Source organism: Penicillium maclennaniae, assembly GCF_028827695.1.
Source record: "Penicillium maclennaniae strain IBT 15551 chromosome Unknown utg000007l:1.0-4884863.0:1.0-4888362.0, whole genome shotgun sequence".
Lineage (NCBI taxonomy): Eukaryota > Fungi > Ascomycota > Eurotiomycetes > Eurotiales > Aspergillaceae > Penicillium > Penicillium maclennaniae.
The window spans coordinates 857,486-870,896 of NW_026623219.1; the positions used below are offsets into that span (position 1 = coordinate 857,486).

The 13,411-nt window shown below is 51.0% G+C and overlaps 6 protein-coding genes across 6 annotated transcripts; 2 read left to right on the forward strand and 4 right to left on the reverse strand.

Moving 5' to 3' along the window:
• Positions 1 to 321: 321 nt before the first annotated feature.
• Positions 322 to 2,501, forward strand: N7477_007530 (uncharacterized protein; the record flags this gene model as incomplete). Its single annotated transcript, XM_056969193.1, has 3 exons — positions 322 to 361; positions 425 to 1,298; positions 1,346 to 2,501. 3 exons carry the CDS (start codon positions 322 to 324, stop codon positions 2,499 to 2,501), a joined length of 2,070 nt encoding a protein of 689 aa, XP_056819225.1.
• A 355-nt stretch (positions 2,502 to 2,856) lies between these two features.
• N7477_007531 (damage-control phosphatase ARMT1 family protein) lies at positions 2,857 to 4,604 on the reverse strand (the record flags this gene model as incomplete). The annotated part of the gene is made up of 6 exons (XM_056969194.1): positions 2,857 to 3,087; positions 3,144 to 4,003; positions 4,066 to 4,178; positions 4,283 to 4,413; positions 4,462 to 4,532; positions 4,583 to 4,604. 6 exons carry the CDS (start codon positions 4,602 to 4,604, stop codon positions 2,857 to 2,859), a joined length of 1,428 nt encoding a protein of 475 aa, XP_056819226.1.
• A 188-nt stretch (positions 4,605 to 4,792) lies between these two features.
• Positions 4,793 to 6,489, reverse strand: ppt1 (protein serine/threonine phosphatase PPT1; the record flags this gene model as incomplete). Its single annotated transcript, XM_056969195.1, has 5 exons — positions 4,793 to 4,828; positions 4,880 to 5,610; positions 5,661 to 6,096; positions 6,197 to 6,277; positions 6,340 to 6,489. The coding sequence occupies 5 exons, from the start codon at positions 6,487 to 6,489 to the stop codon at positions 4,793 to 4,795; spliced, it is 1,434 nt and encodes a 477-aa protein (XP_056819227.1).
• A 289-nt stretch (positions 6,490 to 6,778) lies between these two features.
• On the forward strand, positions 6,779 to 7,332 carry spt4 (transcription elongation factor SPT4; the record flags this gene model as incomplete). Its single annotated transcript, XM_056969196.1, has 4 exons — positions 6,779 to 6,856; positions 6,938 to 7,135; positions 7,186 to 7,238; positions 7,299 to 7,332. The coding sequence occupies 4 exons, from the start codon at positions 6,779 to 6,781 to the stop codon at positions 7,330 to 7,332; spliced, it is 363 nt and encodes a 120-aa protein (XP_056819228.1).
• Positions 7,333 to 7,767: 435 nt separating this feature from the next.
• Positions 7,768 to 9,264, reverse strand: gatA (4-aminobutyrate transaminase gatA; the record flags this gene model as incomplete). The annotated part of the gene is made up of 1 exon (XM_056969197.1): positions 7,768 to 9,264. The coding sequence occupies one exon, from the start codon at positions 9,262 to 9,264 to the stop codon at positions 7,768 to 7,770; it is 1,497 nt and encodes a 498-aa protein (XP_056819229.1).
• Positions 9,265 to 11,580: 2,316 nt separating this feature from the next.
• On the reverse strand, positions 11,581 to 12,950 carry N7477_007535 (uncharacterized protein; the record flags this gene model as incomplete). The annotated part of the gene is made up of 3 exons (XM_056969198.1): positions 11,581 to 12,015; positions 12,069 to 12,393; positions 12,448 to 12,950. The coding sequence occupies 3 exons, from the start codon at positions 12,948 to 12,950 to the stop codon at positions 11,581 to 11,583; spliced, it is 1,263 nt and encodes a 420-aa protein (XP_056819230.1).
• Positions 12,951 to 13,411: the final 461 nt, after the last annotated feature.

Sequence of the window (13,411 nt, forward strand, 5' to 3'; positions counted from 1 at the left end):
TGAGAGTAATAAAGATTTTGCTATCGCAATTGTCATCGCAATTGTCATGAGCTTTCCAGCAGAGAACCTAAGGAGAAGATCTCGCGGATGCAAATTGCGTGTACTGGACCACGTGCTTCAGGGTTAAGCCCGAGGAAGTAAGGCACATGCAGCTCAATCACACGAGTTCAGAAAATTCCAAATGTCTCTTGACTTGAACCGGTGATTGACAACCGGAGTCAGCTTACCGTCTCGTGGTACTCGTGTTCGCTATCGATAAGCGCCGCTTTTCTGCCTTCCCGCGTTGTAAACAAACCTCCTCTTCACCTCTCCTCGGCCACAATGCTGGACTGGATGAAAGGGAACGAGGGCAAGGCTGCAGGTTAGTTCTTTTTCCCACATCCTGAATGCTGAATTATACTGATGCCCTTTCCACTTTACTCAGACGCCTCCAAGGTGCTGGAGCCGCCCGAGACCCCAGCTCCCGTGTTCGCGATGCGCGCTTTCAAGAGTGCCTTGTTTGGAACGCCCGCCGTAGAAGAGGAAGAAAAGCGCGTGTCGCAACCAAGGCCGTCGATCCATCAACGCAGTCAGAGCGACACGACCCATCCCATCCCTATCGAGAAGACAGAAGCCCCGAAACTCGACCCCGACCCCGACACGATCTTTAACCCCTCGGGTTCTCCAACGAAGAGTATCCTCGTGACACCCGGGACAATTGCAAACCGACGCAAGACGGTCTCCTTTGGTGAAGGTGTTGTTGACAATGAAGGTAAACGTGACGCTCGCGTTACGAAAACGCCTTCTAACCCTGCGGGCAATATCACAACGCAATGGATGTCAGGGTCAGCCGATGGCAAGCCCCGAAGCAAGCTCACTCAGACACTGCTTGATGCGCGGGATAATGCGAGCAAAAATTCCGAGTCGCCAACGAAATCTGTGACAAGCTCCAGATCTGACACGAAGATTGTCGCACGATCCCAATCCAAGGATGAAGTTGAAGACATCACCCTCAACTTGGATGAGCCACGTTCGGAGTCGGGTAAATACTGGAAGACGGAGTTTGATGCCTATCGAGTTCGAACCAATCGAGAGATCAAAAAGCTCATCCACTATCGGTCAGTCGCCAAGTCTTATGCTCGGAAGAAAGACTCAGAGTCTCTGCGACTAGCAGATAAGCTGCGTGAGGAAGAGGAGAAGGTGGTGGAGATGGAACGCCAGGTCTCACGCCTTGCCTCCGCAATTGTCGGGGAGGGATCTCAGGCTGGCAAGGAAGAATTGATTCAAGATCTCACCAAGCAAACTACCTTGGCGCTCCAGTACAAGCAACAAGTCTCGTCTCTGCGCAGGTCGCTCGAGCAACAAGGGTGGTGAAAGGTGATGTAATCGAAACCACCGAGTCAACCAAGGAAGAGCAACATTCAGACAATTCATTCGAGCTACGCAAAGCGCAGCAGGAGCTGAAGCAAGCCAACGCTCAAATCGAGGAAATGAAGCGGCGGAGTTCAGACCTCACCACACTTCAGAATCTCGCGCAAAGCTCGGAAAAGAAAGCGCAAGATCTCGAAAAGGAGAATCACTCTCTCAAACAAACCTTGGCACGCGTCAAGCAAGAAATGTCGCGATACGAAGGCCGGCGCAAGGAGAAGGAAACGAAACTCAAGCAGAGAGAAGCCAAATTGGAAGCCCGAATCCAAGAGTACCGAGACCGTTTGAAGACAACCTCTCAGGAGCACCGTGCATCAGAGGAGGCGCTGCGTGCGAATTTCGAGGAGGAACGCCGTCGAATGCAAAACCAGATTGACCTCTTGAGGCTACGTTCTGCTGGTACAGAGCATGGCCCGACCCTACGTCCCCAGCAACGCCACTCCTTGAGCCCGCGCAAAGAGTATTCGGGGGTCCATGTATACGACTTTGCAGGCAAAGACCACCCAGAGTTCGAAGAAGAAGCCACCGATGACATTGAAGCACCACCAAGCCCAAGCCCTCGCTCCAAGGGACGACAGGCCCGCAATGCGACAACAGGCGTGCCAGATCTAAGAAGAGTTCGAGATGTCGCCGCTGATGATGACGAGGTCACGCATTATTTAAACCAGATCCTCCCCAGACCCCGTCACGTTGTGCATACAGAGCAGGACGCAATTCCACCCTCGTCACCACCGGAGATCGCGCCTGTCAAACCACTTAGTCGCAACCACACGAAGTACCAGTCCATTCGAGATGGCCAACGCTCATATCGCTCTCTGTACTTGCGTGATCCCGACAACAAGGATGCAGGAATTGCGCAGCGTCCGCGACCCCACATCAAGTCCACCTTAGATTCAATCTCAGGCCTACCTGCTACGCGGCCTAATTATGCCGGATACACAATTTCCGCAGGTGAGCGCGGCCCCCGACGTGGACTGGCCGACATGAGAAGCGACATGCTCTCACCGGAGAGAGTGGCCGCAGCAAAATCGAGGCTTAAGCAGAAGCACGAAAGTCGAAAATCAAAGGCTCTACTTGGAAAGGAGAATTTGTAAGGGGGAATGTCTGATCATTTCGTCTTGATTGGGCGCTACATGGGTTGTGGAATTTGTTCTCGTTCGAGCGCTTGTGTTGTCTAGATAATCAGAGCATGGATGAAATACATATGCAGAAATCGAATTGTTATAATTTCCTTGTGACAATCATAGTTTGCCAAATCTTCATTGCGAAAGTCGAGACATCAAACTTCCATATATGTTCTAGACTAAACGACTGTGTTCTTGGCCAACGTCTATTCAAAATAGGGCACATACCAGGTGATCTACAAACCCACTTCTAACGACAAATCCCGAAAAGTAGCCGGCTTTCCAAAGCCACCATTAAATTACCTTGTATCATCACCAATTTTCTCTAAGCCTTGCCATCAGAGAAGGATACCACCGCCCACTTGCCGCTCCAAGCCCACTTGCGAGCCTCGCTGCCGCCTCCATCGGGAAGCTGGCGGAGCTTCTCATCTTCGCCGGCTGGGAGACCGACGACAACATCGGCTTTGCAAGTGCGGAAGGCCATAACACGGATACCGGACTTGGGGCCCATTGGACCGATGGCAGTTGTGAATGGTGTTGTAGGGTCCCATTGAGCCTAGGTAAAACTTCAGGAACGAGGTCGATTAACTTGACGTTACTGGGGGATCTTACATCGTTGGTCAGCTTGCGGTAGTTCAAATCACCCTTGAAAAGGACAAGCTCGCTCTCCTTCAGATCTTCGAAAAGTTCCGGTGCAACGTGAGGCATGCGCCAGAAGCAGCCCTGGGTAGTCCAGAACGAGTGCGGACGCACGATGAGCTTGCCGTCCTGATGGAATTCACTCCAATGCTCGAAGAGGAATTTCACGTCGGCAACCTCCTTTTCAGAGAGATCGGGGTGGGCCTTGTCCGAGTCGTCCGGCGCAGTGTAGAATGCTTGGGGGTCGGCCATGCAATTCAGGAGATCCGCAAAGTCCTTAGGCGTGACGTCGGATACGAACCATGGGAGGCGCTTGGGGTGGAGGACGATGCTGGTGGCCAGACCCGTGGACAGCAGGTATCCAGCGAGGATCAAGTCGACGAACAGCTCAAAGCCGGAGTTGTCTAGAACGATGTCGACGCGACGCTCGCCATCCTTCTTCTCGCGTCGGGCCTTCTGCATGACGTCGAAAGCGGCATCAAGGTCGTTGACGAGGATGTTGCTTTGAGAAGCTTTTCGTGCTTCTGAGCCCTGCAGTTTCTGGATGTCCTCATACGTTAGAGATGTCAAGAGCGACAGGTCGGTAGCGTTGCCCCAGAGGCAGATTTCGCACATCTCGGAGAAGAGGATTCGCTCTGCCTGCTCCATTTCTTCGGCCGATTTGCCATCTGAGCCCTTGCTGAACTCTGCTTCTTGTGCCAACTCACGGTACCGCGCGGCAAGCTCCAGCACGGCGGGGCGTGAAGACTTGAAGGTAGACATTTTCTGGCGACTAAAAACATCATATCCCTTCCAGAGTTTTGACAGCGCGAAGAAGCTTTCCAGGCGGCGGTCTATTGATCGCTCAAGTCAGCTCCAATTGTCATGAGTAATTCATTTACATCTGGTTGCATACAAAGATAGCATTCGGCATAGAGCCATGGGGCATCATGCCATTTGGGGTTTCCACGCTGCTCTAACTCTTGGTTATACGAAGTAATATCCGAATGGCCATCGTCATCAAGAGGTCTGTCAACATATCCAGTCAAATTTCTTCCAAACAAAGATGTAATAGAATAGTCGCTTCGAAAACAGGATAAAGATTTCCGAAGGCGAGGTTGTTCGTGACTTACGTCAATTGTTTGTTGTGCTGAAGCTCATAGTTCAATTTGGTGATCTTTTCGAGGATGCTCTTGCCTTCCTGGAGCTTCCCGTCGTCCGTCACGTCCTTCAAAGTGCGGTGCAGATCATCAATGGCACCAGTCTATGAGAGTCAGTGATTTAGGCTGCGTCATATCCGAGAAACACCTACAATGATGCGGGGCCATCGATCAATGGCCGAGACCGAGGCGAAACTCGACTTGTCCGAGGTGAGGTACTGGGCTAGTGGGAATCAGCAATTTCCAAGTAGTCAGACTCAATGCGTAACATACGTGTCTTCGGATCGAATTCCATCTTGTGTTTCTGACGTTTGATGAAAGTTGGGGAAAACCAGCAGAAAACCGGAGGGGAAGCGGGGCAAAAAGGCGGTGAGTTTCTACATGGCGAGGAGCTAAGATAGGAATAAAGAGACTCGTAAATACAGTAGTAGATTCGTCCTGTCTAGCTCATTTAAGATACCTGTTACTTCGTGTTCTAAATCATCACATGGCCGAGAGAAGTGAGTTCTGTGCATACGCCTAGACCGGATGTCAGTTCGGATCATTTAGATTGGGGGGGATTTCACTTACCATCGGCTTGATATCCGGGTGAGGGACGGCGTCAAACACCTCATATTGGAGCTTAAGGTCAGGCCCAAGGTTGATATAAGCACCCTTGTTCTCGGTAGAGTCGCAGTATTTGGGTGCAGAGAAGACGGTAATACAGCGACCATCATGCTCGACTTCGTATCCTTCCATGCGCACCTCGTGGGATCGGATGATAGCCTCCAAGCCGTTGTTCTCGCAGAATCGCTTGGTGATATCGGGTCCGAATTGCAGACCGACGCCGCGCTTGCTGGGTCCACGTCCAGGCTGGGTTTGAGGGTCGGTCCAGAGCATCTCCATCATCAGACCCGACTGGCCAGGTTGGCGCTGGTTGTGACGATTGAGTTTCCGGATATCGTCCAATGTGATCTTGTCGTCGGAGAAGAGACCGCCGTGAAGAACGAGGTACTTGCTACCAATCAAGGTAGCCAGGGGAAGGGCAGAGAAGGACTCGGAGAAAACCTTGAAGACCCGCTCATTATACTTGGCCTTACATTCTCCCTCGAACCCGTAAACCTTGTTCATATCATCCGTCTCGTGGTTACCGCGGTTAATGAATAGACCGTTGGGCCGCAACCACTTGTATGCGTATAGAAGAAGGGCGATTTCGCAAGACCACGAGCCACGGTCCACGAAGTCACCGTTGAAGAGGTAGGCGTGAGTGTCGGAGGGGCTGCCGTTACGGCGGAAGATCTCCAAAAGATCGAAGAATTGGCCTGGTTCCGTTAGTACCCTATGTAGACTTCCATGTTGAGAGCAAACATACCGTGCGTATCACCACAGACCGTCAACTTCTTGCCAGCCTCCACACCAATCTCCACCATAGTCGGCTCGTTGTAGACCAAATCCTTAACAGCCTTGATAATCTGGAATACATACTTGCGGTGAATGTTCTTGCCGTTCTTAAAGCGTTCAATCATATCATCGATGAACTCCTGGGTCATCTCGCCCTCCAGGTGCACACCGTCATAGTTATCCTCAACCTTAATAGCATCGATATCAAGACCTTCAAAGGCAGACGGAGGATCTGAAACCTCAATAGCTTTCTCGAACTCCATCCGGCGCACAAGCTTCTCGCATTCGGCCAATCTCACCCTCGCATTTTGGTTGCCGGGTTCGCGCTTGACGACAGCCTTGAAATCCCTCAAGGCAGCCTTGGAATCAAGGATAGCGGCGTTGGCAAGGGCACGTCTCCAGTAAGCCTAGAACGAGTCTCAAGTCAGCACTGACCCTGTGGCCGCATGCGCCGTTCCCACCCCCACACTTCCTTGTCTGCGGCTGTACTCCACGATAACGACTAACCTTAACGTAGTCTGGATCCAATTCCAAAGCCTTCGTGGCATCCGCGATGGCGTAGCCATAGGCCTCGAGTTTGATCTGAGCCTGGCAAGAGAGAATGAAGGTCAGTTGAAGCGGAAGTGATGGCTCGTGTGGAAAGGCCGTACCTGGGCCCGGTTACAAAAGAACGAGGGTTCCTGGTCATATTTCTCGATCGCCTGGTTGTAGAAGTCTACAGCAGTAGGCCAATCATGGTTTGCAAATGCCTTGTTGCCCTGCAACTTGAGGGCGTTGGCCGCCTCCTTGTCGGAAGCCATAGCGGAGCGGGCAGACGAGCACGAGACTGTGACGATCGGAGGTTTGGAGGGCGCAAAGCGATGACACAGGAAGAGAACTTGCTCGGGGGATTGTAGGGAAAGAGGGTCCTAATGGACCGATGAGAGACGGGCGTGAAAGTGGCGAAATACAGGTAAAAGAATAGAAATCAGGGTCGAATCAAGGCTTGTTCCTGACGATGTTCTTTTTTTCTTCGATCGCAACGGGGCTTGGCAACCTTCCAGAACCCTCGACCGCTGTGCCCGCCTCCCTCCTCCTTCACCACCCACCATGTCCTTTTACGCTCCTTCGAACCAGCAGCGCACTCTGCGCGCCTGCATGGTCTGCTCCGTTGTTCAGCTTCATAATGTGAGAGAGCTCGCTGTCCCCAATGCCGGCATCGCCTCGGCGGCTTATGATCGTTGATCGCTGACCAGCTTTCTGCTACAGAAATTCATGCGTGACGGCTGTCCGAACTGCGAAAACATCCTCCAGCTCCGTGGGAATAACGATGCCATTCAAGAATGCACCTCACAGGTCTTCGAGGGCTTGATTGCAGTTCGTGACCCGGCCGCTAGCTGGGTTGCGCGGTGGCAGCGTTTGGACAACTATGTTGCTGGGACATATGCGGCCAAGGTGACAGGAACAGTGAGTCTGGAATCGCTCTGGTCGCTCGGAATTCAGACTAACAGTTTCAGCTCCCCGAGTACATTATTAACAGCTTGGAGGATTCCGGGGTCAAATACGTTCCGTAAGTGCTGCTCGTGATGCCACTGCTGTTTCTGTTGACTCTAATTTCTTCTCGTTATAGGCGCGACGGAAGTACCGGCGAGGAGGAGTCCTGAAGCGATCTATTTCGAATTCTCTGCAACCTTCATTGTTCATACGGTCTTGGCGAATACCCTTACAGAATCCGCGCGACCGAGCTTGAGGACTTGAGAAAGATAGATACATTACTTGACTGGTTTTCTTTGGAGTTATAGGTCGGAAGCATGGCGCTACTTTTCATTCTCGAGCATTCAGCTACAGGTCCAATACAGCAGAGGTTCCAACTGCTAGAGTCCCAAAATATAGAATTTGGAATCTTTAATCACAAAATATGAAGTCATTCAATTGGTAGTGACGTGAAAATCTATGAAATGTACATGGCCCGACTTTGGGGGGCATCACTCGTGGCATGGAAAAAGTAAAGAAAACCCCAAATTAGAGGTCAAAGACAAACATGGAATCCGCTTATTAAATCATGTAGGAAAGGGCCAGCCCAGTCGCTGATTCTGAATTTAAAGCAGCTTGATGATCTTCTCAATGCTCTCCAGAAGGATATCGGCGTGGTGCTTCTGGAAGACCAGCATGGGGCGCAAACGAACGGCAGCGACACCGCTGCCGCCGATGTTGACACCAACGGTCTTCGCCTTGGCGAGGAACTCGTCACGCTTGGGGGTGTCCCAAGCAATGAAGGTTCCCTGGCCCTTACCACGCAGGTTCTGGAAGTGGGCGGGGTATTTGGCAGCGAGGGTCTCGAGGCCGGAGTAGAGGTAGTCACCGGTGATGCGAGTGTTCTCAACGAGACCAAGACGCTCGACCTCCTCGATGATGGCGCGGTAGATCAGAGCGCGGGCGGGGTCACCCATCCAGGTGTTGAACTGGCGGTAGGGCTTGTTGGGGCGCAGAGCAGGGTTGCCGAAGTAGTAGCCAGCAGTCTGGGCCTTCTTGGAGAAAGTGACCATGTCGGGGGGGAGTGGTGAGGTTCCAGTGGTCGTGCGCCCAGAACTTGCCAGTGGCTCCGATACCAGTCTGCACCTCATCGACGATGAAGAGGACGTTGGTGCGCTTGGTGATGTCACGCAGGCCTTGGAAGAAGGCGGGGAGGCGTGATTGTCACCACCCTCGGACTGGATGGGCTCGACCATGACGGCGGCGACGGGGTTGTGATACTCCTTGATGAGACGCTCGACCTCCTCGAGGCAGCGCTTCTCCTCGGCGGCATTCTCCTGCACATGGTCCTCGAGGGGGTACTTGAGGGCGGGGAAGGAGGCCTGGGGCCAGTCGAAGGCGGGGATGTCAAGCTTGTGGATAGCCTTGGAGCGGGTGGTGGAAAGAGAGCCGAAGAGACGGCCGTGGAAGGCAGACTTGAAGGAGAGGATAGATAGCTGGGGAGAACCGGGGCTCTCGTTGTTCATGGTGGACAGCAACTCCTCCTCAGTGAACTCGACCTGGGGACCACCACGCTGAAGCTGGCGGTAGTACATGAAAGCGGCCTTGTAGGCCGTCTCGTTGGCGTCAGAGCCGGCCATGGCAGTGAACACCTGGTTGAGGCCCTTTGGGGCGGCCCGCAAAGCACCGGTCTTCAGAATCTTGGCCCAGTCAGCGGAGGGGAAGTTACCAAGAGCGGGACGGTTGATCAGCGCATTGATCATCTCAGGAGACTGGGTAGCCTGCTTCAGGTGGGGGTTGTTATAGCCGACGGGAATAGAGGCGATCTGAGCATACACATCCAGAAGCTTGTTGCCATCGAGATCGGCAATGTAGTTACCGACGGACTGAGAGTAGTCGGCAAGCATGTTCAAGCTGCGAACATCGAAGACCTCATCGAGCTCCGCGGCAGCCGCCTTGTTCTTGGGGCCGGGGATAGAGGTCTGGACGGAGGGAGCGGTAGGCTCATTGGGGAAGAAGGACTTCTCGGCCGCACGCAGGCGGGTGGTAGTCGAGAGAGTACGAACCGCCGAGACACGAGCGGCAGTGCGCAGCTTAGCGCCGCTGCGAAGAACGGAAGCCATTTTATAAAGTAAAGGTGGCTAGATGAAGTGCAACAAAAAGAGGAGAGATGCCGGGGATGGAACAGTCGTGTCAAGAACTATTCAAGGCAAATGGCCCAAGATCCAGTCCAATTTCTAATTGAAGTGACACGAGAGAAGTGAAAGAAAAAAAGAATGGAGGGGCAGAGGATTTATATCGATGGCAACTCTCGTTATCTGTCGCGGTGAGCTCCAGAGCTCTTCTTCTCCCGCGTTGATACCATTGGATCTCGGCGGCGTACACCAATCACAGCAAAGAACGGCCCACGAAACGCCGAAGTAGAAAGCCTGGAAACTTGACGAATTGAGTAAGTCTACGCAGGTGGGTTGCCATGCTACAATTTTATGTGGTAAGAGATGCGCCTGACTCCATCCCACTCACGTCCGTTTGCCCCATTCCAATTGAATGGACTCACGAGGCGGGAAAAGAAGGCTCTTTGCGCTTCCCCACCGTCGATCGCCTTATCGCGATAACAGCGTGCGGGGCCCTTCAGATCCCATGACCACGTTGTCGCCCAAGTGGCTAATACTGTTTCTAAAACTACATATTGTTTCTCGTAATACCTACCCCTGCCTGTCATATTCTGACATTATATTCTGACATTATATTCTGACATTATATTCTGACATTATATTCTGACATTATATTCTGACATTATATTCTGACATTATATTCTGACATTATATTCTAACATTGAATTATCTAGTAGACTTACAATGATAATAACGGTCCATCCTCATGAATCTATCGAGAATTGGCCACTTACTTCAGATCATATATATTTATGTATTCACGTTGGATGCATGTCCCAAAGCCCATGACACATGCATAGTTGCTATACCCCGGAAGGAAGTAACCAAATACATATGAACCATGACCTGTTGGCACACATGCATGAATATTGGAGCCCGTAAAGTTGTCCAGATGTATAGAAAGCGACGTCACGATTACCAAGTGTGAGAGTCTCTAAGTCACCTGGGCAAAGCTCCCTGAACGGGAATGGTTGACCCGGAATTATAATTCTGGTCTTGATTGAGCAACAAGCACTCAGGAATTGAATGCATGAGGCTCTTTCTCAGGCCGAGTGTTCCGATCATATCTATCGCTGAACATATTGGGCAACTCTCACCGTCGGGAATGCCTTCCTAATTGGAACATTGCGGATCCACACAACGGATTGTTTCATGGACGCATCTATGGAGCTTCTCCTTCATACAGCTGGGCTTGTGGTTTAGTGGTATAATACTCCCTTAGCATGGGAGTGGTCCGGGGTTCGATTCCCCGCGAGTCCATTTTTTGCTTTTTGTTCTTTGACTCCACGCTCCTATGTAGGGGTAACGAACATTTTCTCTTCCTTGGCATCAATGAACATGACTTCAAAAATTTTCGTGTACGCAGCTTAGAGTCATTTAGTGGTACTTGTGCTCAAAATTTTGAATTGTATTCAACAAGTAACTGGTTCCATAACTCAGTTGGTTAGAGTGTGGTGCTAATAACGCCAAAGTCGAGGGTTCGACCCCCTCTGGAACCATTTATTTTTTCTTTTCCTTTTGTTTTTCCTCCCTGCAACGGCTTGGTCACTTTACTGGCTGACCGAAAGGGTGGTTTACATGAATTCCTGAACGCACTATCACTATTGTTTCGCATCTAGCTTTGTTTCTTTTCACCTGATGTCACTCCAAATGGCTTTACCTAAGTCACAGCCGTGATTTCCCAGCCATTCCTCTATATTTCTGATCCGTCTGTAAACCAAACTCATTTTACCTTTGCAATCCGGTTCATGAAGCTTAATTATTCTTATTCACACGCCCCAGAGATTCCACCCCATTTCCAAAAGTTTTCTTCGTACTTGGGACTCAAATTAGATCTTAGCTGAAGCACACTAGACTAGGGACCACGCTAGATTAGCGTTCGCCGATCCTAGCCAGAACATGAATAGTGCAGTTGCAAGATCGGAACCAGACTCGATCTATTATCGAACGAAGATGCTGGTCAGCCGAGTCACAATGTAAGACCAACTTCCCGACCGATCCCGGATTACGAAGTACTAGTCCACAAGTGTAGCCACAGATCAGCGGTGGTTATCAGTTACTTGAAATAAGACAAAAAAAGTCAAACAAGGATGATTGTCCATTAAATCATATTGTTGCATGTATCACACTCGTCAAGCCGTCACAGTGGCACTGTAAAAAAAGCTTTTTACCACCTGGGCAACCAAAACCCGAAAACAAGCAAAAGCACAGGGGATATATCAAAGGCAGATGGTACAAAATATATTAAAGAAAGCCTCTCATGAATCAGTTGGGGTGTCCATGCCCGAGGGGCCATTCGTTCTCGCGCTGTGTAGAGCTCGAAGACTTGGAGCTGGCCGCGGAGGTGATGACTACACCGTGTTGCTTCATATCAATGGCGCTTGTGGGGGAGATGGCGCGAGTAGGTTCATTAGAGAAATCGTAAGATCTATCCATGTCGCGATGGTGGGCGAGTCTGGACTCAGTCCATGTTTCCATTTCCACCGTGCGCATGATCTCGAAGCGGTCGCTTTCGTAGCCTGGCTGACGGGAGTCGGTGCTGATGGGGTGGTGGGAGTTTCGCGAGCGGCCATTTGATGACCAGATCTTCTGGGAGCGGGTTCGGTTGTTGTAATTGTAGCTGATGTTGCGGGAGGATTGCAGAAGGTGGGGAAGGAACGCCGCAATGAGAGGACGGAGGGCTGGAGCGGAAGAGCAGATCTGATCATTCGTTAATATCATTCATGGAGTTGACTTTTGGTTCCGTAACATACCAGTCCCAGGCTAATCTCAACTGCCGCGGCGACAAGGACAGGCCATCCAACCCAGGTAATATCATAACTAGCCACCATACTCTTCCACACGTATACAGTGCGCACGGAGCCTGCCACGTTGACAATGATACCCAAACCGAAGATGGAGATGACAGCGAGACGTTGGCGAGTGGGAAGTTTCAGACTCCAGATGAGAGGCATCGGGATGGCGGTAGCGAGGAAGTCAGTAAAGATGTTGATCACACTGGCGGAGAAGACAATGTCTGGGTCATTCAGGCACTTGTGGGGGTACGTGGGCTCGACCTCCCAATAAGCCTTGATAGGTCTGCACCAGGAGTCAGTCTTTCAGGTTGATAGTCGGCTTTTTTAGAATACTCACGAGCACTGGAAGACACTGACGAGGGTGAAGGTAATGCAAGAAAGTGCAACAAAGATCATAGAGAGAATGAAAGCCCAATTATAAACTTGAAAGTTGCCCTTTCCAGCGCCTAGAAGTCGTCGACAGAACCACAACAGTGATATCTTGGTGATACTGGATGACATTGAGAACATGATCTGGAAACACAAGTTGAGCTTCTGCACAGTGGGCAGCCACGAGGTCGGGATATCCCAAATGTGTCGATTCCAGCCCCAGACCTCCGTCGCGAACGAGGTAATGACGACCATTGCAATGCCGAAAATGAGCCCAAACACGATTAGAATATCGTCAATACCGGCACTGTATGTGATCCGAAATCGAGTGTATAGACGGAGCATTACTGCCACGAACGCCAGAGACATGGTGATGATGTTGACGATCATGGCGCCATGGCCGCGAGTCGGCGGGTCAATGTAGTTTGGCGTGGGCCATTGAGCCATCACGGCCAGCGGGGGAAGTCGCATGGCGGGCGAGGAATGTGCTCTGGTGTTTCCAATGTGCTATTGTTGCAATGCAATCGAAAATAGGGCATGCAATTGTCGTGTGCGTTGGTTTTCGGGGATTATGAAGGCGAAGGGGCAATAAGCATCGCCATATCCGTAGTAAATAGAAGAGCACACTATCAAAAAGTGAAAGAGAAAGTGACAATGATGCGGCTATATCATGATGAATAGAGTAATGACCGTAGGAGAGAAGAGATTTAGCGTTGTATCACGCTGAGATCTGGGGATCAGAACAGATATATTAAGCAGTAGGGTATGACGGGGCAAAGAATGGTTCCATTGTGGGAAACAAGTTAAATTACGGGCAGACAAAACACGCTGATTTGTGAATAGACTTTTGGACGTACAGTCGAGACCCAACAACCGGCAGACGATCAGACGACTCCATACTACGCAACTACGGGCGTTCCATGAACCGATGG